The sequence below is a fragment of the Lolium rigidum genome, chromosome 1 (genome assembly GCF_022539505.1).
Source record: "Lolium rigidum isolate FL_2022 chromosome 1, APGP_CSIRO_Lrig_0.1, whole genome shotgun sequence".
Classification (NCBI taxonomy): domain Eukaryota; kingdom Viridiplantae; phylum Streptophyta; class Magnoliopsida; order Poales; family Poaceae; genus Lolium; species Lolium rigidum.
Window position 1 is genome coordinate 38,586,559 of NC_061508.1, and position 25,108 is coordinate 38,611,666.

At 43.8% G+C, this 25,108-nt stretch overlaps 1 protein-coding gene and 1 long non-coding RNA gene across 2 annotated transcripts; both read left to right on the forward strand.

Moving 5' to 3' along the window:
- The first annotated feature begins 22,645 nt into the window (after positions 1 to 22,645).
- On the forward strand, positions 22,646 to 23,463 carry LOC124671433. The gene is made up of 4 exons (XM_047207808.1): positions 22,646 to 22,772; positions 22,849 to 23,019; positions 23,145 to 23,262; positions 23,360 to 23,463. The coding sequence occupies exons 1-4, from the start codon at positions 22,670 to 22,672 to the stop codon at positions 23,448 to 23,450; spliced, it is 483 nt and encodes a 160-aa protein (XP_047063764.1). The 5' UTR covers positions 22,646 to 22,669; the 3' UTR covers positions 23,451 to 23,463.
- Positions 23,464 to 23,519: 56 nt separating this feature from the next.
- LOC124671445 lies at positions 23,520 to 24,743 on the forward strand. The gene is made up of 3 exons (XR_006992685.1): positions 23,520 to 23,559; positions 23,662 to 23,734; positions 24,472 to 24,743. It is a non-coding gene; the product is annotated as an uncharacterized LOC124671445 (long non-coding RNA).
- The last annotated feature ends 365 nt before the right edge of the window (positions 24,744 to 25,108 follow it).

Consider the following 25,108-nt stretch of genomic DNA (forward strand, 5'->3'; position numbering starts at 1 on the left):
CTTTGCTTATGATATGACCTAGGTACTCAAGCTGCTGCTGCGCAAACATACACTTGCTCCTTTTGATGGATAGTTGATTCTGCTGAATAATGTCAAGCACTTGTTGTAATTGCACTAGGTGTGTAGACAAGGATGGAATGTAAATGAGTATATCATCCATGAAGATGAGCACATTCTTCCCGATGATGTCAGCAAACATGGTATTCATTGCAGCTTGAAATGTTACCGGTGCGTTTGTAAGGCCAAACGGCATCACCTTGAACTCAAACAGGCCCTGATGTGTTTTGAAGGCTGTTTTATGTTCATCAGCTGGTACCAATCGAATCTGGTGGTAGCCTGATTGCAAATCTAGCTTTGTGAACCACTGAGCACCTGCTAGTTCATCGAGGAGCTCATCAACCACAGGCATGGGATATTTGTTTTTGAATGTAATGCTGTTGAGCGCCATGTAATCTATGCAGAAGCGCCAACTACCATCTTTCTTGCGCACCAGAAAAACTGGCGAGGCAAATTGAAAGATCGAGATGTCGCCTAGAGGGGGGGGGTGAATAGGCAATTACAAACTCTTGCGGATTTGTCTTGTAAGAATGCGGAATTAAACTATCGTTTAATTTACAAGCACAAACCCTAAATATGCTAAGCTCAACTAAGTGTAACAATAGTAACTAGAGCTAAGCAAGATAGACACAAGATATATGTAGCACAAGTGATAGCAAGATATATGTACTTCAAGCACGATGGCTATCACAAGGAAAGAGAGCTCGTGTATAGAAATAACCGAGGCACGCGGAGACGAGGATGTATTCCCGTGTTCCCTTGCTTTGCAACAAGGTACGTCACGTTTGGAGGAGTGGAGGTCCCACGAAGGATTCCCCGCGCCACGAAGGCTCACCCTATTCTCCGAACCACACCCACGAAGGATAATGGCCCTTTCCTTATGGTTAGCTTTTCCTCCGCTCCGGAGATGGCAAGCTCCACAACCACTTCACACGCTCCACGAAGGAGAAGCCCGGGCCTCTTCACAATCTTCTTGAAGAGATCACCGGAGCACCAATCACCAAGCCAACTAGGAGGTCACCCTCCAAGAGTAACAAGCTCACGGTCTCTCACTCGAACAAATCGTGGTGGAGAGCTCAACACTATGCAATGATGCAAAGCAAGAACACCGGAGGTGTTCAAGTCCTTCACACTCAAATCCCACCAAAGCAACGAATGCTAGGATGAGATTGGACAGGAAGAACAAGGGGAAAGTCAACCAAAGACTCCAAGATCTAGATCCCGAGAGATTCCCTCACTTAGAGAAGAAACGGTTTGGTGGAAGTGTAGATCTAGATCTCCTCTCTCAAATCCTCAAATATGAGCAAGAATGGTTGGATGAATCAAGGAGGAGAGCAAGTTCTTCAAATAGCAACAATGGAGGTGAGAGAATAGAAAGAACTACTTGTCTCAAGGTAGAAGAAAGGTATTTATAGTGGGGGAAGAAGAAATAACCGTTGGGGAAGAAACGGGGTGGAAAACGCATAAAAAACGCCTAAAAGTCGCCTGCACCGGTCGCCAGGGCCGGCCGACCGGATCTCGGGCCGGAGAGGCCGGTGGCCTGTCCGGCCGGACCGGCCCACCGACCGGGAGCGGTGCACGGCGCGCCGGGCGGCCGATTTGCCACGAGCGCGCGGGGGGAGCAGCAGGCCGTGTGGGCCAAGGCGCGTGGAGGCGGCCCGGTCAGGATTCCGGTCGGACCGGAGGAGCAGCTGGCTGGGCCGGTCGCGGACCTGGCCCAAGACCGGTCACGGGCCGCGCGGGGAAGAGGCCGGGGCGTGGGCCGGTTGAAGTCCGGTCTGACCGGAGGGGGAGCTGGGCCAGGCTGGCGCGTGGGCCGGTGGCCGCCCGGTCGACCGGGTGGGCCGGCGTGCGGGCCGGCAGGCCGGGCGGCAACCGGGGCCTTCCCCCTTTTCTTCTTTTCTTTTTCTTTTTCTTCTTTTACCTTTTCTTTAATAACTATTGCTCCCGAACTCCGATTGACATGAAACAAATTCCGTTGGAAAGATAATAACAAATGCCATCCAATAGGAAGTGCAAACTCAAGAAATTGTAGGAGGGGATTTTATCATGAATATAAAAGGGTACAACCTTATATCATGAATAACCGGTAAAATCACCCAACCTCGAAAACGCAATAGAAGATGCATGCGAACTCCGTTTTCGATGAACTTGGGCTTGTTGTAAAGCTAGCAACAAGCTCAAGAGCCTCACATAGAGAAACACCAAGAAGCAATAAGGATATGCAAAGTATGCAAAGGGTTGAGCTCCCTAAGACGATGTGATCAAGTTACCCAACCGAAAGCCCCTCTTAATAGTGCGGCTATCTATCCTATAATCCGGTCTCCCAACATCCACCTTGAGACCGGAAAAAGGAAAACCTAGCAAGGCCATACCTTTGCCTTGCGCATCCCGCTTGATCTTGATGATAACTCTTCAAGCTTCACTCAATCCGGAATGCCTCTCTTGACCAATGTTGCTTCGTGAAGACTCACAAATGCTCCCCCATACACTATGATGGGAGAGCTCCATTGATGCACATCTTCACAAGTCCATTATCATCAAATGGACGGCAAGCTTCAAGTATGTGATTCACTTGAGACGCTCATCTTGAACTTGCCGAACACAACCTTGTATCTTCACATACTCACATAAGATAGAGCATGGCTAATATTGAGTTCCACATAAGAACTTCATCTTCATTTCTTCTTATTGATCATCTCACATATATATATCTTCATACCGATGATCTTGATGCCAATACATAAGATATACCTTTATCTTCATGGCATCCATACTTGAATCCAACACATGGAGAGCAAGTAGTACCTATGGAATATTCCTTCATATAAACTCAATGAAAACATTAGTCCATAGGGGTTGTCATTAATTACCAAAACCACACATAGGGGCAATGTACCCTTACAATCTCCCCCATTTTGGTAATTGATGACAACCACAATAAGAGGGTTTATATAATGAATATTAGTGACAAGTACGCAACTTATCCGAGAATAAGTTGTATACAAGAGGTTGTATTTGATATGGTCAAGTAACACAAAGCTACTAGCCCATATCAAAAACCGGCTCTACTCACACAACTACAACAAATGCAATGGATGTGAGTAGAACCAATATATATAGAGAAAACTCCCCCACAATGTATGCACGTGTGATGAACATGAATTCATTGCATACATTGTCAAGATTAACCTTTGGGATAGTTTCCACTATATATATACAACCATGCAAGACATGTAAATATGGAATGCATGAGAGGCAAAAACACTTAAGCACAAACCAAACTTAAGAATAAAACCATTCCCTTAAACCCTCTAAACTTATCCCCCATTGGCATACATTGTCAAGATTAACCTTTGGGATAGTTTCCACTATATATATACAACCATGCAAGACATGTAAATATGGAATGCATGAGAGGCAAAAACACTTAAGCACAAACCAAACTTAAGAATAAAACCATTCCCTTAAACCCTCTAAACTTCTCCCCCATTGGCATCGATTGTCAAAATGGGTGAAAATTTTAGAAGGCCAATATAATGTGAGTTCCTCCCCAAAGTGTGCACTTCTCATAATTTGAGTGGAATCAAGTGCACATATCCAATGATGAATACTTGAAGGAAGTCAAACTATATTGAGCATCAAAGATTGCATAAAGATAACATGGTGAAGTGAGCTTCAACAAATAAAGCAAGCAATCAAAGATCCAATTGGACAAACAAAGATATCATGATAAGAAAGATATAGTGCTCTAAAAATAAGAAAGCTCCCCAAGGTTCGTGCACAATTTATAATGTTTGCATTTGAATACAATATGCACAAACATGGAATCCTTACTCCCTATATACCATTTAGAACACAACAAAGATAAAGAGAATATGCTTATCAAGAACAATTTGAGTCCAACAATTACGAGATATGAGTGCATGAAGAGAAACAAATAAACCAAGCACTCATAAATCTTCTTTACCAATAACACTAAAATCAAGAGGATAAGAAGATAGTTGGCAAAGAACAAGGATATCAAGGTGATGGATTAACGCTCTTAAGTATATGAGTTTCTAAAGTGGACAAAGTGATCCATAAAGAAACATGCACACACAAGAGGTTAACAAAATAGATAAGACGAGATATCCAAGATGAAGTCATAAAATATACCAAAAGATGTTTGCTTAAGAAGCATATATAGCCTATGGCTCCAATTTTCACTTATGGTATATGAATGAACTTCAACCAAGTTAAACCTCAAAAACAACACAACTAACAATAAGGGAAGTAGAGCTAGTTGGAGTGTTTTGAGAAAGGCAACAAGTATCACAAATACGGATTTATTTCACAAATTCATCAATATTGCACACAAGAGCTCTTTGAGGAATTGATATGCAATAAATTGCTAGAGGGCATATTTGTGATAGGTGAATCATAATATATATATATATATATATAACCTATCATATGCATCTTCTCAAATTACTCAAATGTTCAATAAGAAGTTTTACTTTAAAAGGGTTTTTCAAGAACCGCAATATTTTCGAAATAAATAATTTCATGCCAAGATACAACCTACAAGAGGTTGGATGCTATATGAGAGTGCATGAATAAGATACTTGTTACCGAGATAGCAATGACTTGATGTAGTAGATAAGAGTTCATTGATCATCCTAGCTTGACTCCAATTCTCATATGGTGATAACACCTTCCTTATAGATGAGACAAGCCTCCATTGCATCTCCAATGTACCTAAAACATTATTCAAGTACATCTTGGTCCCCAAACTTATTGGGTCCAACATGGTTAGACTAACCACAATATATAGGACACACTCCATATAAACATGTGCATATTTAGATGAAGTTTGAATTTCATGCACATCTTAGCCATTTAGGATTTGATGGAGTATATCCTACATAATGGATCGAAAGAAAGCAAGCATGCTACAAGTATAAACAAATTACATATAAGCATGCACCAAAACTTTTAAAGATCCAAGAAAGATATACTTTGGACAAAACACCAAAGGAATTAAATAAGGCATAGAGGTGTCACAAAACAAATTTGTTGTCCAAATTATATCTAAGAAGCAAATCACAAAAGATTTGTTCAACAAAGTTCAACAAATGAACTAAGAAGAGACCATTGAGCATAAAGGATGAAATAAAGCAAACACGCTCAAAGATCTTATCTCATTCAACATATAAAGCATAGAAGAAGGAATGAGATAGCAAAACTCCCAAAGGAGCAAGGTTCGAACAAATAAACCAAACCCACTACACTTTTCACAATGGCACAATGTACCGTAAGGAAAAGGTATGTATTCCAAAACAAACACTTGATATGAATCAAGGGGATTTATCAAAAGATTTTTCAAAGGGATAAGGAAGACATATGGGAGTTATAAAGATTTCTTGGAATAAAATAAGGAAGTAAGAAACAATCCAAGGTGAAGATGATCCAAAAATTCAACCACATACAAGGTTATCAATTGTCAAAGACAATGAGTATATTGGAAATAATTTCCGGTGGAGTATTGACAATGATAGTAAGGATCAACTTCACAATAAAAGGCATAGGATAAGTATATAGAATTATGCACTATGCACGGATGAAGATTCTTGATAACTTCAACTAGTCACACAATCACGCACGGCAATAATTAGAATAACTTGAAGCAAACGGTGTCCCAAATAAGATATAGAGATATGTATTTGAGGAAAAACCGCACCAAGAATTTCATATTCAAACAAGAGCCCACAAGATGAGTAATAAAATACTTTTATTAGGAATGGAGCTTGTTTGAGCAAACATGCCACCTAGGAGCAAGATAATTAAGAGCATCAACTCTAAGTGGCATAACCTCATATGTTCACATTTTCTAGGCTTGTGATATGTACAAAACATATTACTCCCTCATAATGTGATAAAACATTTCTTCTAAATAAGAGGCAACTAAAATTCAACTAGAGATGATTAATGGATATTTAGAATTTGAATTTCTCATGAGTATGGCACACCACATAGTGACTAGATAATCTTGCAATATCAATACTAAGTGGTGGTACCCATGTACACACATTTTAAAGGAAGAGAGATGCAAAAAGCATATCACTCCCCCAAAATGGGATGTTCCATTAATCACTTCAAAGAGAGCCAAATAAGATATCATCAAGATGCATTAGGCTCAAAACAATACACAAGTATATGATGAGTCAAACAAACATACTTGAATACACAAGATCGGCAAGTAAGACACAACACATACATACACATATTTGATACAAAACCAAACATGCAAAGGGGGCAAATAACTTACAATAAATATGATGAGTTGAAGTATAAGTTACCGCAAAGAGGAACATTGGATATAAGATATAGATGATACTTCATACGACTTGGCTTGGTAAAAATATAATGTATGAAGGTCCCTTAATTCTTCATGAAATAGCCAAATCTCCAATGCCCTCCACTTGTACCTATTGATCAAGTTTGAGATTGTTGGTCCCCAACCAAGTTGGGTCCTAAGAGGTTAGTCACAATAGGCTTGGCAACCCAAATGGTTCTTTTCTTGAAACCACTTTGAGTTCCAACAAACTTGGCAAACACATTGCCATCCTTATCCTTCCCTAGAGAATAATCATCATCAACAATTATAGGGTTAGATAAGGTACCACCTAAGCAAGAAGAAGCAAAGTGCCCCTTCTCACGGCATAAGTAGCATGTGTTCCCCTTTTTCTTCTTTATTGATTTCTTCTCTTGGGGAACCATATCTTGATTCTTCTTGGGAAGTAGCCTATCTTCAACTTGAGGTCGAGCATGAGCTTGACCTTGACCTTGTGGTCGTTTCCCTTGTTGTTTTTCACTCAAGTGCATCTTCTTCTTCTTCAATGGGCATGATCTAACATGATGCCCTTCAACCTTGCACTTGAAGCAAACCAACTTGGCCGGATCATCGACTTTATCTTGGCCCTTCTTCTTGTTGCTCTTGCTCTTGGACTTGTTCTTGTTATTGGAGTTGAATCCAAGTCCACTCTTGTCATTGGGAGATTGTTGCACACTTAGCATCTTGTCAAGTGCGGATTTCCCTTCATGACGCTTTTCTAAGTCTTTCTTCAAAGAAAGGACTTGGGCCTCGAGCTCTTTTATTTCCTCTACATGGTTAGTAGAAATACAAGTACTAGAGGAAGTAGAAGCTTCATTGTTGGAGCAACAAGGCAAAGTGAGTAATCCAACACAAGGTGTATCACTAGTTTGACTAGATGGATTACAAGGACTAGCACATGGCAATATAACATTTGTAGTAGAGATTGTGCTAACATCCATATGAGGCTCACAAGATGTTACCTTAGTGATACTTGCCTCATGAGCTAACTTTAGCCCATCATAGGAAATTAGAAGATCATCATGAGAGCTTGAGAGATTTTTATGACTTTCTTCCAATTCCCTATAATTGCTAGTTAGCAACTCAAGTTGAGCCCTTAGCTTAACATTTTCCTCTAAGGTAGATGCTTCACAAGAATTAGAGTTAGTAGCACAAGCATCAACAATAGTTTTCTCATTTTCATGCATATAGGATTCAATTTTTTGTGTAAGCATAAAATTAGTATGCTTCTCATCTTTTAGCTCATGCTTGAGGAGAGTGAATCTCATTTCCTCATTTTCAACATGGGACTCCAACTTCACTATGGGTTCCCTATATTTATTCAAGGTATCCATAGAGTTTTCGAGATTAGCACGAGCTTCTTTATTACCATGAAGAGAAGCATATATCGTTGCCATATTATGCACCAAGGTATTATATTCTTCATCATTATCATCATCATCACTCTCATCATTAGAGGAAGTGTTAGGAATCAAAGTAGGAGATACCTTTGATCCGTTTGCCATAAGGCACATGTGCATACCGGAGGATGAAGACGAAGATATTCTTGAATCCTCATTTGAAAACATGTCTTGATCCATAGAGTGTTTGGTTTCCTCTACATTGTTAGTCAACAAACAACTAGAGGAAATATAAGCATTTTGATTATGGAAGCAAGACAAGGTAAGCATATCTTCATGAGATCTATGTAAGCAATTTACACATGATATGCAAGGACCATCAACACAAGCATGTAGGTTATTTTCAATGCTAGATGTGTTTAAGTCCAAAAAGGAAGCATTACAATGGGATAGAGATGAAGAATCATCACTATTGAGCACAATATCAACATTGCAATTTTCCTCACCACTCACCATATCATTACCTCGTGTCTTGCTACACGTTGGTGAAGTGGAAGAAGATGATAACTCATCACGACCGGAGGTGGAAGCAACTTGGAGCTCTTCATGATGTGAAGGGGAAGAGAGCTCCTCGGAGTCACCACCGACCAATTGAGAAGTGGATCCACCAAACATTTCCTTAAGCTTGATCCACATCTCATGAGACGATTTTCGCTTTATATATATCAAGAACCTACGAAAATCGGGTCTCAAAGAGAATAAAAGCTCATTAGATACTTGAGCTTCAAGATGTAAGTTTTTCTCATCCTCTAAAGATAGATTTTGAGAATCCATCGGAGGAGAAAACCGACATCTAGAAATTGCTCTATATGTGGACACAAGGTCCGAAGCTTACAAAGCAAGCAATTTCTCCACAAAAGATAATTTGTGCCATTAAAGACAATTGTGTCATTGTGCACTATACTAGCCGACATCTTTACTCTCAAGGCGGTGAAGCCTTAAACAAGGAGAGACCTTGCTCGATACCAATTGAAAGATCGAGATGTCGCCTAGAGGGGGGTGAATAAGCAATTACAAACTCTTGCGGATTTGTCTTGTAAGAATGCGGAATTAAACTATCGTTTAATTTACAAGCACAAACCCTAAATATGCTAAGCTCAACTAAGTGTAACAATAGTAACTAGAGCTAAGCAAGATAGGCACAAGATATATGTAGCACAAGTGATAGCAAGATATATGTACTTCAAGCACGATGGCTATCACAAGGAAAGAGAGCTCGGGTATAGAAATAACCGAGGCACGCGGAGACGAGGATGTATTCCCGTGTTCCCTTGCTTTGCAACAAGGTACATCACGTTTGGAGGAGTGGAGGTCCCACGAAGGATTCCCCGCGCCACGAAGGCTCACCCTATTCTCCGAACCACACCCACGAAGGATAATGGCCCTTTCCTTATGGTTAGCTTTTCCTCCGCTCCGGAGATGGCAAGCTCCACAACCACTTCACACGCTCCACGAAGGAGAAGCCCGGGCCTCTTCACAATCTTCTTGAAGAGATCACCGGAGCACCAATCACCAAGCCAACTAGGAGGTCACCCTCCAAGAGTAACAAGCTCACGGTCTCTCACTCGAACAAATCGTGGTGGAGAGCTCAACACTATGCAATGATGCAAAGCAAGAACACCGGAGGTGTTCAAGTCCTTCACACTCAAATCCCACCAAAGCAACGAATGCTAGGATGAGATTGGAGAGGAAGAACAAGGGGGAAAGTCAACCAAAGACTCCAAGATCTAGATCCCGAGAGATTCCCTCACTTAGAGAAGAAACGGTTTGGTGGAAGTGTAGATCTAGATCTCCTCTCTCAAATCCTCAAATATGAGCAAGAATGGTTAGAGGAATCAAGGGGGAGAGCAAGTTCTTCAAATAGCAACAATGGAGGTGAGAGAATAGAAAGAACTAGTTGTCTCAAGGTAGAAGAAAGGTATTTATAGTGGGGGGAGAAGAAATAACCGTTGGGGATGAAACGGGGTGGAAACGCATAAAAAACGCCTAAAAAAGTCGCCCAGCCGGTCAGCAGGCCGGCCGACCGGATCCTGGGCCGGAGAGGCCGGTGGCCTGTCCGGTCGGACCGGCCCACCGACCGGGAGCGGTGCACAGCGCGCTGGGCGGCCGATTTGCCACAGGCGCGCGGGGGGGAGCAGCAGGCCGCGTGGGCCAAGGCGCGTGGAGGCGGCCCGGTCCGGATTCCGGTCGGACCGGAGGAGCAGCTGGCTGGGCCGGTCGCGGACCTGGCCCAAGACCGGTCACGGGCCGCGCGGGGGAGAGGCCGGCGCGTGGGCCGGTTGAAGTCCGGTCTGACCGGAGGGGGAGCTGGGACAGGCTGGCGCGTGGGCTGGTGGCCGCCCGGTCGACCGGGTGGGCCGGCGTGCGGGCCGGCAGGCCGGACGGCAACCGGGGCCTTCCCCCTTTTTTTCTTTTCTTTTTCTTTTTCTTCTTTTACCTTTTCTTTAATAACTATTGCTCCCGAACTCCGATTGACATGAAACAAATTCCGTTGGAAAGATAATAACAAATGCCATCCAATAGAAAGTGCAAACTCAAGAAATTGTAGGAGGGGATTTTATCATGAATATAAAAGGGTAGAACCTTATATCATGAATAACCTGGTAAAATCACCCAACCTCGAAAACGCAATAGAAGATGCATGCGAACTCCGTTTTCGATGAACTTGGGCTTGTTGTAAAGCTAGCAACAAGCTCAAGAACCTCACATAGAGAAACACCAAGAAGCAATAAGGATATGCAAAGTATGCAAAGGGTTGAGCTCCCTAAGACGATGTGATCAAGTTACCCAACCGAAAGCCCCTCTTAATAGTGCGGCTATCTATCCTATAATCCGGTCTCCCAACATCCACCTTGAGACCGGAAAAAGGAAAACCTAGCAAGGCCATACCTTTGCCTTGCGCATCCCACTTGGTCTTGATGATAACTCTTCAAGCTTCACTCAAGCCGGAATGCCTCTCTTGACCAATGTTGCTTCGTGAAGACTCACAAATGCTCCCCCATACACTATGATGGGAAAGCTCCATTGATGCACATCTTCACAAGTCCATTATCATCAAATGGACGGCAAGCTTCAAGTATGTGATTCACTTGAGACGCTCATCTTGAACTTGCCGAACACAACCTTGTATCTTCACATACTCACATAAGATAGAGCATGGCTAATATTGAGTTCCACATAAGAACTTCATCTTCATTTCTTCTTATTGATCATCTCACATATATATATCTTCATACCGATGATCTTGATGCCAATACACAAGATATACCTTTATCTTCATGGCATCCATACTTGAATCCAACACATGGAGAGCAAGTAGTACCTATGGAATATTCCTTCATATAAACTCAATGAAAACATTAGTCCATAGGGGTTGTCATTAATTACCAAAACCACACATAGAGGCAATGTACCCTTACACAAATGGACTGGTACTCTCCTGGATCACCCCTCTTTTCAACATATCAGCCACTTGCTTTTCTATCTCAGATTTCTGATGAGGAGCATAGCGATATGGCTTTACATTGACTGGTTTCGCCCCTGGAAGCAGAGGGATGTGATGATCAAACTTACGGTGTGGTGGTAGTGTTTGAGGTTCCTCAAAAAGTGCTTGATACCGTTGAAGCACTGTCTGAACTTCCTCTGGTACTTGTTGTTCTGCATCAGGTGGAGTGTCAGTTATGTGGTGTAGTTCTAGGATTTGACACACCTCGCCGCTTTGTATCATCCCTTGTAGGCTAGAAGCTGATATCAAAGTACAAGAGTCAATGGTACTGCGAACCCCTCGGAGAGTGATCCTTTTTCCCTCATGTTTGAACCGCATTGTCTTTTGCTTCCAGTTAATCCACATTTTACCATTGTTTTGATTTTCCAACCAGTCCATGCCTAAGATGACATCATATGATGTTAGTGGTAACACCTTTAGGTCAGTGACAAAATGATGCCCCTGAGTTTGCCAAGTCACTGCCGGCAACATCTTTGTGCAAGCCAGTTTACCTCCTCCGGCGACATGAACCTTAGCTGGTGGGATGTCCTCCATTTTGTACTGCAAACGGTCAGCCAACTGTTGGCTGATAAAGGTGCTATTGCTGCCTGAGTCAATGAGTACCAGCAATGTGTATTTGCCAATTTGACCTTGTAGGCGCTTACTTCGTTTGCTTGTGGTGCCTGCCAGTGCCTGCACTGAGATTTTCATTGATTCTTCGGTATCAGAATCTGCATCCTCGGAATCTGATGTGTCAGAGTTAGTGGCATTCGGAGTTGGATCCTCAATCTGGAGTGTCTCTAGAATTTCCTCCAACACTTTCAGTTGGATCTGATCCGGACACTTGTGCGTCGGCCCATACTTTCCACCGCAATTAAAGCATTCACCCTTGGCTCTTCGTTGAGCTCGGAGAGAGTCAAAGCGAGATGGAGTGTGTTGTGGTTTAGCCTCAGTCTTCTTATCCTCTGGAGTTGCCCCAAGAAAGCTAGGTAGCTGAGCATGTTGTTTGAATTTAATCTTCAAAGCGTCTTTGTGACTGTATTTGGTGCTTGCAAGGTGAGTATCCTCTACCAACAGAGCCTCCTGCGTTTGATACGCCAAATCAACAGTTCCAGGATTATGCAATTTTATAGCTCTACGAATGTCGGGCTTGAGTCCCAAAATGAATCTTCTAACAAAGAATGTCTCATCATAGGAATGGTTGTAAATCAAGATTTTATGCATGAGTTCCTCGAATTTATGAGCATATTCATCTACACTACCACTCTGCCTATGAGCAAAAAATATGTCCATGATTTTACCATACTTGTCTCTATTGAATTTACTAAACACTCCTACACACAGCGCGGCCCAACTATCAATGCTATGCAACGCCTCATACGTTTGGAGCCATAATGCAGCATTTCCTTTAAAATGCATAGTAGCAAAATCTACCCACAATTTGAACTCAATGTTATACAGTTTAAAGTATTTTCCAGAATTCTTTTTCCACAATTTTGGATTGTCCCCATCAAACCTAGGGAAGTCTGCTTTGGGCAACCTGGACCCAAAATTGTTGCGACCATGGTGATGTATATCCTTTGTGTTATCAGTATCATATATCTCGTCCACCTCTATATCACTATCAAAAGTGTCATGATCATAGGTTGCGGATTGCTCACCCCTTACCAGGGCGCGGCTGGAGGTTTGATCCTCTCCAGTACCAACACCCTGGGTTCGATGTGACGAGCGGCGCCCGTTGGGCTGTTCATGCGTCGAGAGCTTGGCCGCTGTTGCCTCCACTGATGACAACCGCGTCACCACCCGCTCCATCGACTGCCGAAGATCGGCCACCGAGCGATCGAGCGCCGTGTTGGCGGAGATCACTCGCTCGAGCGTCGTCTCCATCTTCGACGCCGCCTTCGTGCCCTCTTGCTGCGCGAGAGTCAGCTTCTCCAGGGAGGAGTTGATCTCGGAGATTCGCTCGGCGTTGACTTGGCCCGTCTCCGCTGTGGCCTTGTTGGCCTCCGCCGCGGCCGCCAGCAGGTTGCGGAGATCCGCCATGGACACCTCCGCCATCTCGACTCGCTGCGTGAGGGAAGGTCGGCCGGATCTCGCCGTCGCGCCTGGCTATCCTCCCGTCAAACCGATCTAGGGTACACCGGCGGTGTTTTGCGCGAATCGCACCCTTCGACAGGATTTTACCGACGGAAATCAGCGATTTCGCGACTCCGAAGACGAGATTTCCCGGGGTCGAAACGGCATCTGATACCACTTGCTACGGACTAGATCGACACCTCGCGGCACGCATAGGTACTAGATCATAGTATCGAGTATCACACGGATGAATTCGTGTAAGGAGGAGGAAGAACAGAGACAGGAGGGGAACGGAGCCGAGCTCGTTACAATAATTGGTCGATGACTTCCTTCCCTTTGCTATCTCCTATTTGTTTGACGATGTGGCCTCGGAGTTCTTGGGCTGGACCTTCTCAGTGACGGGCCGTGCTTGGCGGGCTAAGGCCCGTCTTTGGTCGCGACGACGGCGCCATGTCTTGATGGTTGGTGTCGTAGCACAACGCCTGCCATTTTCGTATTTCAGTGTGGGTGAATATCTTTGTTGCATCGCTGATTGTTTTGCAGGAAGCTGCATTTCATTTTTTGGTGGGACCGTTGGAGGAATTATGCTACAGATACTCGTTCCATTTTTTTGGGGGTATGGATAGAATCGATGGATCATGACCCACCCACTTTCTCGGCCCATTTTGTTTTGGTTGGGCTAGCAAGTGTCAGAGCGCAAATGTATTCGAAAAGTTGGGCCCAATTCCTACGAAATACTAGGAAAGAAAAACGGAGGCAGGGCAAGCTCCCCGCTACCGCCGTCCGCCGTCAGACGGCCTCCTCCAGCGGCAGCGGGGTAGTTGGGGCGGCTGGAGGAAGAGCTCTAGCTGGTGGCGGCTTGGGAGCCTCCGGAGTCGCCAAGGGAGGCGACCCGGGAGGTGCCTACAAGAAATGATGATGATGAGACTTGTCAGCAGCAACAACATGATTAGATATTGCAGTATCAATTTGAAAATCAAATTCACCACAATGGTTTGATCCTTATATCTGAGGATGTAATATTGACTGCCAGAAATAAAATAAATTGAATATTCAGATTTGTAGACTTGATATTGCACAAGGAAACAAAATCATCACAGACCTGCTATACACTAAGTAAACTCTGAAGTCAAAATGAAATCTAAGGCTGGTGATAATCTGGTATATCTGCAAATGCAACAGCTTAATGATAAGTTATCCAAATATTTAATTGTTCTTAAAAAACACATGTTTGAGCCCCTAAAAAATAATACGAATCAGCTATGATTTCCTTCCACCTTAACAGATACAGGAAATATATATGGGAACACCTCTTCATACTTGCAAAGCCACCAATCTCCTCAAGTTGCAAAGAGTCACCGTCCTTCTACGTTGCAATATGCTGTGTTTGTCTGACTCCGATAATGATGTAGCCCTGACATATTCTGATATTATTTCCAAAAATCAAGATTAGGACAACCTAATAAGGCCAATATCAGATGCACTGAAAGGATTCAATCTACTGCTATTATGCTAATATTACTTCACTGCACCATACATGCAGTTTTAAGAATTTACGAGCTTCGCAAGACTACTGAAAGGAGCTAACGGATGTACAACGGCCCCCTTCTTTATATGATGCGACTTGCAGAGAAGTAGTAAATAATGAATTATAATCTATACACCTGAAATTTTTAGTATTCAGCATGAAAAACAGAGCAAACATTATTTTATCTTACGAAGTATAAGTGATGAGGCACAGATTTCAGTACATGTCTTTCATATATAGTTACTTTAGAAATAAAGTTGAGAACATAAAAACAAGCAAATGTCAGGAAGTACTAACTAAAAAGCATTGAATTCAAGAAAAGCTGAGAGGGTGGTCAAATAGCTTGGAGAGTCTAAATAGGTTGACTGACATTTGAGAAAGTAGGTTCATGGAAAAAGGAGCATAATTCGGGACTCTGAACAGAAGCATGAATCTTAAATAGCTGGGTGTAAGTTTCAACTGCCTTCTTAAATTGCCCCTTGGCAGAATGAATCTTTGCTTTGGTGATGCTGGATCTCTTGACAGAAGCATCCTATGCTTTCCTAAAAAAATTATCTTGTTTTTTCGATAGTAAAAAGGACGTACCCAGTGCTAAGAGCTCCCGCACTGTGCGGGCTCTGGGGAAGGTGTTAGTGGCAAGCCTTACCCTCACGAAGTGCAATGTGAGGAGACCGCGACTCGAACCTGGGACCTCTTGGTCACAGGCGGTGAGGCTCTACCGCTGCACCAGGCCCGTGTTTTTTCGATAGTAAAAGCTAATCAAATTAAAATAACCGTCCCATTTCCCAACCAGCGCTCATAGCCAATAGGCAAAAAAAAAAAAAAACCAATTTTCCTAACCGAGGGCACACAACAATCGCTCTTTCCTGCATCATTAACTCCTTTGGTAGTCTGGCCATACTGCATCATGAAGACACTTTGTTTTGAGCTAAATCGACAATCTAACTCGCAGAATAACTTTCATATACCCAGCCTCCAAAGTAATATATGATAGCTCCCCTTGCATATACCCTCTATTGAAACTCTATAAAACCAGCATGATTAGAAATTGCACAGAAAGATACGGAGAAACAGGAATAAAGAGAACCCAAGTACCTGCATTTCACCAAACAGGCAGTGTTCATCACAACCATCCATCCTTTCATGGTGACGTCACTCCTCCAAATCACCTTCATATGACTCTTCTCACTCAAATCCATGTCCTAAATTATCTATTAATGTCACCTCATATATCTCTATTAATGCAGCCAATGCAATAATGTGAAAAGTCAATAATGTGTGGTATTTCTCTCTCAAAAAATCTTGTGCACTAATAAAACTGATATGTGAGAATTAATCATTTTCTTTAGATGCTACTACAATTATAAGGAAACCAAGGTATCGGTAATGTAGATTGACCAAAGTAGCACCACCAGGGGCACTATGTGAATAAAAACCAAACCTGGTTAAGAAGCAATTTCACATGCCATTTGTTTTGAATTTAAGAAGATGTTAAACTGAAACAGGAGAGTATCCAGTAAGTCAGCCGGTCAGAAATAAGGAGCAAAAAATGTTCAAAAGGAAAGAAATAAGAAGCAAATTGCAGGAATAAGTTCCCCCATAAGGCCATAACAATCTGAATGTGGTATTTTCATATGTACCAATACATTCCTTGGGCAATTGTGCATGCAAACACCTTGTATGTTGCAACCATTATAGATCAATGAACAAGAGTTGGGACTGCTTGTTCATCGGCACGACGATCTGCTGACCACGGTAAGCTGAACTGCAACCATATAAGCCAAAGGTTGGTAATAATAAGAAAAAGCTTGAACAACTGGTAATCAAAAACCCAAATACTTTACTACAGCTGTAATATGAATATTAACTCACAACTTTGAGGCCAGAAAGCTACAGGATTCTAGTTTTGTGTCAGCCAAAATGCCAGATTCTCCAACCCAGGAGGTTGTTAACAAATAGAAGCATTCAGAATACATCTGACACGGTACATACAATACAACATAAGCAATTATTCGATGTGCCTCCTTTCCCAAATTTGCATTACCAACATAGCTGATTGAACAACACATAGACGTGTACCATTGAGAACATTATCTTTGGGGTCTCAGAAGAGTAAGATGCAATGCATGCTGCAAAATTCCATGCAGTGATAACTAACGGATCTTGGCATTACTAATAGCTTACTTGTGTATGTGGCGATAAGTCGCACAATAGAGGCGCCCAACAGGAGTCGATGCAGCGGCGTCTATGGCTGAGACCTCGGGGTGGCAAGCCACCGGCTGGACGACGGGTCAAGAGCAAGGGCTCAGCAGTGCCGGTGGCGGCCGACGCTGTGGGAAGCAGCAAGCGGGATGGCACGTGTGCCGGCAGCGCGCGTGGACATCGTTGACCAGGAAGGCAGCCGATGGAGCGAAGCTGTAGGCAACATCAAGATCGGCCCATGGCACTGCCCAGCTCCATGGCCGAGGGAGAAAAGGTGGCCCTTCCCATCTGCCCCGGTGCGGAGTGCGCCCCGTGCGTGAAGCCTAGCAGGAATGCAGGATCGAAGCATCATCAGGAGGGGATCCGATAGGATGTAGATGACGCTGCCATTTTTGCTGCGGAGCCTGCTCGCCTCCACATCCCTCCTGCGTCAGCTGCTGGCGGCGGAACCCTGTGTTCCGCCGGACCCGTGTTGGGGTCGAAGATCTAGATTAGGATGGCCACGACATGGATGACCTCGCGCTTGGCGGCCTCAAGCAGGGAGACGCTAGATGTCATCGGTGGATGTAGCTCGGGTCGGTGGGGGAACACGATCCATATGCCGATATGCGGAAGTTGACATGGAGGTAGCGGAGGAGCCAGCGCCGGGGCGAGGCGCGCGAGGCCGATGACTCGATGAGGGTCGTGGACAGGAGGAACGGGTAGGAGGAATGGTTCCTATTTTTCGGGGCAAGGCAAGGAAATATATCTTTCCTAATTAATTTGTATTAATTAGTTTCTTTTTTTGACATGAGTTTCTTTTTTTCTTGAGATTAGTGCCTTGATTAGCGCTAGTACGTGAATGATACGCTAAATCAGATCAGACGATTGGATATTAAGCGGAGACAATGAGATTACAGTGAACGGTTCAGATGATTCCAATCTCCTTCACCAAACGCGTTGTATGACCTACGACCAACTCGAATATAATAGTAAAGATAATGTCACCTCATATATCTCTATTAATGCAGCCAATGCAATAATGTGAAAAGTCAATAATGTGTGGTATTTCTCTCTCAAAAAATCTTGTGCACTAATAAAACTGATATGTGAGAATTAATCATTTTCTTCAGATGCTACTACAATTATAAGGAAACCAAGGTATCGGTAATGTAGATTGACCAAAGTAGCACCACCAGGGGCACTATGTGAATAAAAACCAAACCTGGTTAAGAAGCAATTTCACATGCCATTTGTTTTGAATTTAAGAAGATGTTAAACTGAAACAGGAGAGTATCCAGTAAGTCAGCCGGTCAGAAATAAGGAGCAAAAAATTTTCAAAAGGAAAGAAATAAGAAGCAAATTGCAGGAATAAGTTCCCCCGTAAGGCCATAACAATCTGAATGTGGTATTTTCATATGTACCAATACATTCCTTGGGCAATTGTGCATGCAAACACCTTGTATGTTGCAACCATTATAGATCAATGAACAAGAGTTGGGACTGCTTGTTCATCGGCACGACGATCTGCTGACCACGGTAAGCTGAACTGCAACCATATAAGCCAAAGGTTGGTAATAATAAGAAAAAGCTTGAACAACTGGTAATCAAAAACCCAAATACTTTACTACAGCTGTAATATGAATATTAACTCACAACTTTGAGGCCAGAAAGCTACAGGATTCTAGTTTTGTGTCAGCCAAAATGCCAGATTCTCCAACCCAGGAGGTTGTTAACAAATAGAAGCATTCAGAATACATCTGACACGGTACATATAATACAACATAAGCAATTATTCGATGTGCCTCCTTTCCCAAATTTGCATTACCAACATAGCTGATTGAACAACACATAGACGTGTACCATTGAGAACATTATCTTTGGGGTCTCAGAAGAGTAAGATGCAATGCATGCTGCAAAATTCCATGCAGTGATAACTAACGGATCTTGGCATTACTAATAGCTTACTTGTGTATGTGGCGATAAGTCGCACAATAGAGGCGCCCAACAGGAGTCGATGCAGCGGCGTCTATGGCTGAGACCTCGGGGTGGCAAGCCACCGGCTGGACGACGGGTCAAGAGCAAGGGCTCAGCAGTGCCGGTGGCGGCCGACGCTGTGGGAAGCAGCAAGCGGGATGGCACGTGTGCCGGCAGCGCGCGTGGACATCGTTGACCAGGAAGGCAGCCGATGGAGCGAAGCTGTAGGCAACATCAAGATCGGCCCATGGCACTGCCCAGCTCCATGGCCGAGGGAGAAAAGGTGGCCCTTCCCATCTGCCCCAGTGCGGAGTGCGCCCCCGTGCGTGAAGCCTAGCAGGAATGCAGGATCGAAGCATCATCAGGAGGGGATCCGATAGGATGTAGATGACGCTGTCATTTTTGCTGCGGAGCCTGCTCGCCTCCACATCCCTCCTGCGTCAGCTGCTGGCGGCGGAACCCTGTGTTCCGCCGGACCCGTGTTGGGGTCGAAGATCTAGATTAGGATGGCCACGACATGGATGACCTCGCGCTTGGCGGCCTCAAGCAGGGAGACGCTAGATGTCATCGGTGGATGTAGCTCGGGTCGGTGGGGGAACACGATCCATATGCCGATATGCGGAAGTTGACATGGAGGTAGCGGAGGAGCCAGCGCCGGGGCGAGGCGCGCGAGGCCGATGACTCGATGAGGGTCGTGGACAGGAGGAACGGGTAGGAGGAATGGTTCCTATTTTTCAGGGCAAGGCAAGGAAATATATCTTTCCTAATTAATTTGTATTAATTAGTTTCTTTTTTTTTTACATGAGTTTCTTTTTTTCTTGAGATTAGTGCCTTGATTAGCGCTAGTACGTGAATGATACGCTAAATCAGATCAGACGATTGGATATTAAGCGGAGACAATGAGATTACAGTGAACGGTTCAGATGATTCCAATCTCCTTCACCAAACGCGTTGTATGACCTACGACCAACTCGAATATAATAGTAAAGATAATGTCACCTCATATATCTCTATTAATGCAGCCAATGCAATAATGTGAAAAGTCAATAATGTGTGGTATTTCTCTCTCAAAAAATCTTGTGCACTAATAAAACTGATATGTGAGAATTAATCATTTTCTTCAGATGCTACTACAATTATAAGGAAACCAAGGTATCGGTAATGTAGATTGACCAAAGTAGCACCACCAGGGGCACTATGTGAATAAAAACCAAACCTGGTTAAGAAGCAATTTCACATGCCATTTGTTTTGAATTTAAGAAGATGTTAAACTGAAACAGGAGAGTATCCAGTAAGTCAGCCGGTCAGAAATAAGGAGCAAAAAATGTTCAAAAGGAAAGAAATAAGAAGCAAATTGCAGGAATAAGTTCCCCCATAAGGCCATAACAATCTGAATGTGGTATTTTCATATGTACCAATACATTCCTTGGGCAATTGTGCATGCAAACACCTTGTATGTTGCAACCATTATAGATCAATGAACAAGAGTTGGGACTGCTTGTTCATCGGCACGACGATCTGCTGACCACGGTAAGCTGAACTGCAACCATATAAGCCAAAGGTTGGTAATAATAAGAAAAAGCTTGAACAACTGGTAATCAAAAACCCAAATACTTTACTACAGCTGTAATATGAATATTAACTCACAACTTTGAGGCCAGAAAGCTACAGGATTCTAGTTTTGTGTCAGCCAAAATGCCAGATTCTCCAACCCAGGAGGTTGTTAACAAATAGAAGCATTCAGAATACATCTGACACGGTACATACAATACAACATAAGCAATTATTCGATGTGCCTCCTTTCCCAAATTTGCATTACCAACATAGCTGATTGAACAACACATAGACGTGTACCATTGAGAACATTATCTTTGGGGTCTCAGAAGAGTAAGATGCAATGCATGCTGCAAAATTCCATGCAGTGATAACTAACGGATCTTGGCATTACTAATAGCTTACTTGTGTATGTGGCGATAAGTCGCACAATAGAGGCGCCCAACAGGAGTCGATGCAGCGGCGTCTATGGCTGAGACCTCGGGGTGGCAAGCCACCGGCTGGACGACGGGTCAAGAGCAAGGGCTCAGCAGTGCCGGTGGCGGCCGACGCTGTGGGAAGCAGCAAGCGGGATGGCACGTGTGCCGGCAGCGCGCGTGGACATCGTTGACCAGGAAGGCAGCCGATGGAGCGAAGCTGTAGGCAACATCAAGATCGGCCCATGGCACTGCCCAGCTCCATGGCCGAGGGAGAAAAGGTGGCCCTTCCCATCTGCCCCGGTGCGGAGTGCGCCCCCGTGCGTGAAGCCTAGCAGGAATGCAGGATCGAAGCATCATCAGGAGGGGATCCGATAGGATGTAGATGACGCTGTCATTTTTGCTGCGGAGCCTGCTCGCCTCCACATCCCTCCTGCGTCAGCTGCTGGCGGCGGAACCCTGTGTTCCGCCGGACCCGTGTTGGGGTCGAAGATCTAGATTAGGATGGCCACGACATGGATGACCTCGCGCTTGGCGGCCTCAAGCAGGGAGACGCTAGATGTCATCGGTGGATGTAGCTCGGGTCGGTGGGGGAACACGATCCATATGCCGATATGCGGAAGTTGACATGGAGGTAGCGGAGGAGCCAGCGCCGGGGCGAGGCGCGCGAGGCCGATGACTCGATGAGGGTCGTGGACAGGAGGAACGGGTAGGAGGAATGGTTCCTATTTTTCAGGGCAAGGCAAGGAAATATATCTTTCCTAATTAATTTGTATTAATTAGTTTCTTTTTTTTGACATGAGTTTCTTTTTTTCTTGAGATTAGTGCCTTGATTAGCGCTAGTACGTGAATGATACGCTAAATCAGATCAGACGATTGGATATTAAGCGGAGACAATGAGATTACAGTGAACGGTTCAGATGATTCCAATCTCCTTCACCAAACGCGTTGTATGACCTACGACCAACTCGAATATAATAGTAAAGATGTTTTCACTTTCTCCCTGCTACAGCTCATAAAAAGATCGGTTTAGCACAGCAAGAGAAAAAAAAAACACATCAGGAGAAACCTGCTCTCCTCGCCGGGTTTGCCGTGTCTTTTTTTTTTTTTTGAAACGGGGATGGCTGTAACCTCTGGATCAATTGATAATTGATGCACACAACCATCATCTTTTTGCACAGTTCATGTATCAACTTGTTACATCAGAAATCACAAAAAGGTTACAAAAATCAACCATCTAAGAATAATCATCGTAAAACTCTAGGTATGTAGAACAAGCAAGTGCGTGCGGGTAGGGAGGCCTCTGGGGCTATCCACGATCCCCACCTCGCGCTGAGAGGCTGGACGCTGCGTTGCTTCATCCGGTCCACGTGTCATCATCTGATTGGAGGAGCTAAAAGAGCGAAAACCCTAACCACAATTACTCGCGTGCTGCCGCAGTCTCCACTCGCACTTCCCCTCTCCTCGCTGCCCCTTCGACCTCCACGCCGCCGCCTCCTCACACGCAACCTTGCCGCCGGTGCTGCTCCACCGGCCTCCCTTGTCTCCTCTCGGCAGAGCTATGCTCGCCACCATTAAGTCCTAGGGGCGGCGGCGCTCTGCTTGGCCCTTCTCGAGGCGATGGCGGGAGGACGTGCTGGTCGTCCGCTTGGTCTGAAGCAGGAGGTAGCTCGAGATTGCGGAAGCGGATCAGGGTGGCGATTGCCTTGCCGGAGCTCTTCAGGTCGCCCTCCGCTCCCCTTTTCCCAGTGTGATTTTTCATATCTTCCCTGATTTGCTTCTCGTTTTTTTGGCAGCAGATGACCCGTTCTATAGGAGAAGACACATAGAGCGGCGATGGCAACACGGGTCAACGGCATCAGCAACACCGGAGTGCACTCCGGACTACCTTTGCTTCCAGATGTGGGTCTCTCACAGGGAGGAAGAAGAAAATCATGGAAACAAGTTCAGCAGTAGAAACATCACCATGGGTCTGTCTCTTTTTCCTCTCCCCGTCCTTGTCATCTCTCCCCAATTCTTTTGGGTAACTTCTTGCCTTGATTGGATTGGGATCTAGCCATCACAGCGTTACAATTTGTTCTTGCTATTGTTTCAGGTGGATTTGGTGACACAAATGTACATAAGCGAGGACATCATCTTTTTGCTGATTTGCGTGTTGGCTGGCCCGAACTGAGCGACACCCCTAATGCTAACCGATTTATTTTAAGAATCAAGTAAGTACTTTTCTTTTAGATCGAAGGGTGTGATTCTGAACTTGGCACTTTTTTGTGTACTTATAATTTTTCTCATGCGTAATTGTTTCTAAATCAGATATCCAATGGTGGATGTGCTTGCTTCTGATTGCACATATCGCTTTAGAACATGGTATTTTGTTTCTGCTTTTACATTGGCTCATACATGAATGTGGTGCAAAGGCTTGGCAAGGCCGCCGGCGACGAACGGCTGCTGAGTTTGGCAAAGCGAGGCGGTGCTCCGGTCAGGGTACCTTGTCACGTAAATCATCATTAGTGGTATGCCCATCTGTTGGTGTTTTTTGGGAGTGTTCCGTTTCAGGTCCGGGTGCGTATGATTTTAATTTATTTTGCGTGTATGTGCATGACGCAAATGAGAAGGATGACATGATAACGGAAGATTTCGACAGGTTTGCCTCCATCATCAGGAGGGTGGAGAGCTCGCGCAAGCTCGGTATGGTCACAGATCATCATCTCTCGCTCTTGCAACCCACGCTTATTTTTCTCTACCAGATTTAGTAGATGATTTAGGGGTTAAAAAAGAATAGCATATCTGTTGGTCTACCTTAAAGAATAGCGAAACAAATGGAGCGTTTTGTTTTTAATGGATTTAGATTTACTTAAATAGTAATGTATGAATCCACCATTTATTACTTGTATGAAAGTGGCACTCTTCAAGAACCAAATATGTCTAGGTGCTCGGACATGAGATATGGTATCAGCATACATTATTTATGTTTCATGAAATAATCATAGCTTTATCTTTCAAAATTTTAAGCCAGTTTCATGGCGTCACGTCGACAAGCTATAGAGCAAATCACATAGACATTTTCGAGAGAATTACAAGCATGAGCGTAAATTTAATTTTCTGTCAAATATCTTATGGTTCTTCCTTGTTTTATTTTAGGGTTTCTGAAGTTTCTTCAGTTCTGCATCATACAGTAGAATGTGGTTGACTATAGCAGTATGCTTGTTGCTAGAGATCGAAAAAAGCAGAAATGAAGCCAAAACCTCATTACTCTATTTTCGTATTATATCTAGAGTTTATTTCTGTTACAATGCTACTTGCACAGCATAATTGTTCTGCCCAGTTCTTACTTTGTTTGTCGTATGTTTTTGGTTATGTAGTAACGATCTGTATACTTGGTATGCTGTTTTCTTTTCTGAAACAATGTTCCTTATGCTCGCTAGCTCGATTGCATGCTAAAGCCAATACTTCCATCAAGGAAAGTATTGATGTTTGGAGGAAGAGACAAGATAAGCTATAAAATGGTTTGCCCTTATGATGTATTTCTCTCCTACCATCATGCTTACTGTAGATTGTTTTCCAAGTAGCGGGGTTCTGTTTTTTTACTGTATCTCATATGTTACTGCTACAATTTTTTGTAATATTGTTGACCGCATCTTGGGTATGCCTTTGCTAGATCGTAGATAGTTCATCCCTCATGAAGCATGTCCAATATGTAGATGTGCTCTCTCGGTGGTCTCATGAGAGGTGCAACCTTACTGTGCCCTTCATGAGAGATCATGGAGATCGGTTAGTTGGCAAGTAAATCTTCTATTGATTTGTATCTTATTTTGTAATGAGGTGGCTACCACGACGTCGATAGCTTTAGTTTGCCTAGAGTTTGTACCTGAATGCCGGTAGCTTCAGTGTGCAAGTGTTAGCACCTGAACATTTTCTCTGTTTAAATTTTACAACACTATGTTTTGTGTGTAAAATTTTGTTTTTTCCTTTCTAATGGAAATTGCTTCAAGATCAACCAGTGCGGAATTAGAATGATTGCTTTACAACTTCAGTATGTAACTTATATTGGTTTTCCTGTCT

What these genes read in the sequence shown, in the direction of transcription:
- LOC124671433 (XM_047207808.1), top strand. Translation starts at nt 22,670, where the DNA reads ATGGCGGGAGGACGTGCTGGTCGTCCGCTTGGTCTGAAGCAGGAGGTA. An exon ending in GCCTTGCCGGAGCTCTTCAG is followed by an intron (nt 22,773 to 22,848) that starts GTCGCCCTCCGC and finishes TTTTGGCAGCAG; the next exon opens with ATGACCCGTTCTATAGGAGA. An exon ending in CGATTTATTTTAAGAATCAA is followed by an intron (nt 23,263 to 23,359) that starts GTAAGTACTTTT and finishes TTTCTAAATCAG; the next exon opens with ATATCCAATGGTGGATGTGC.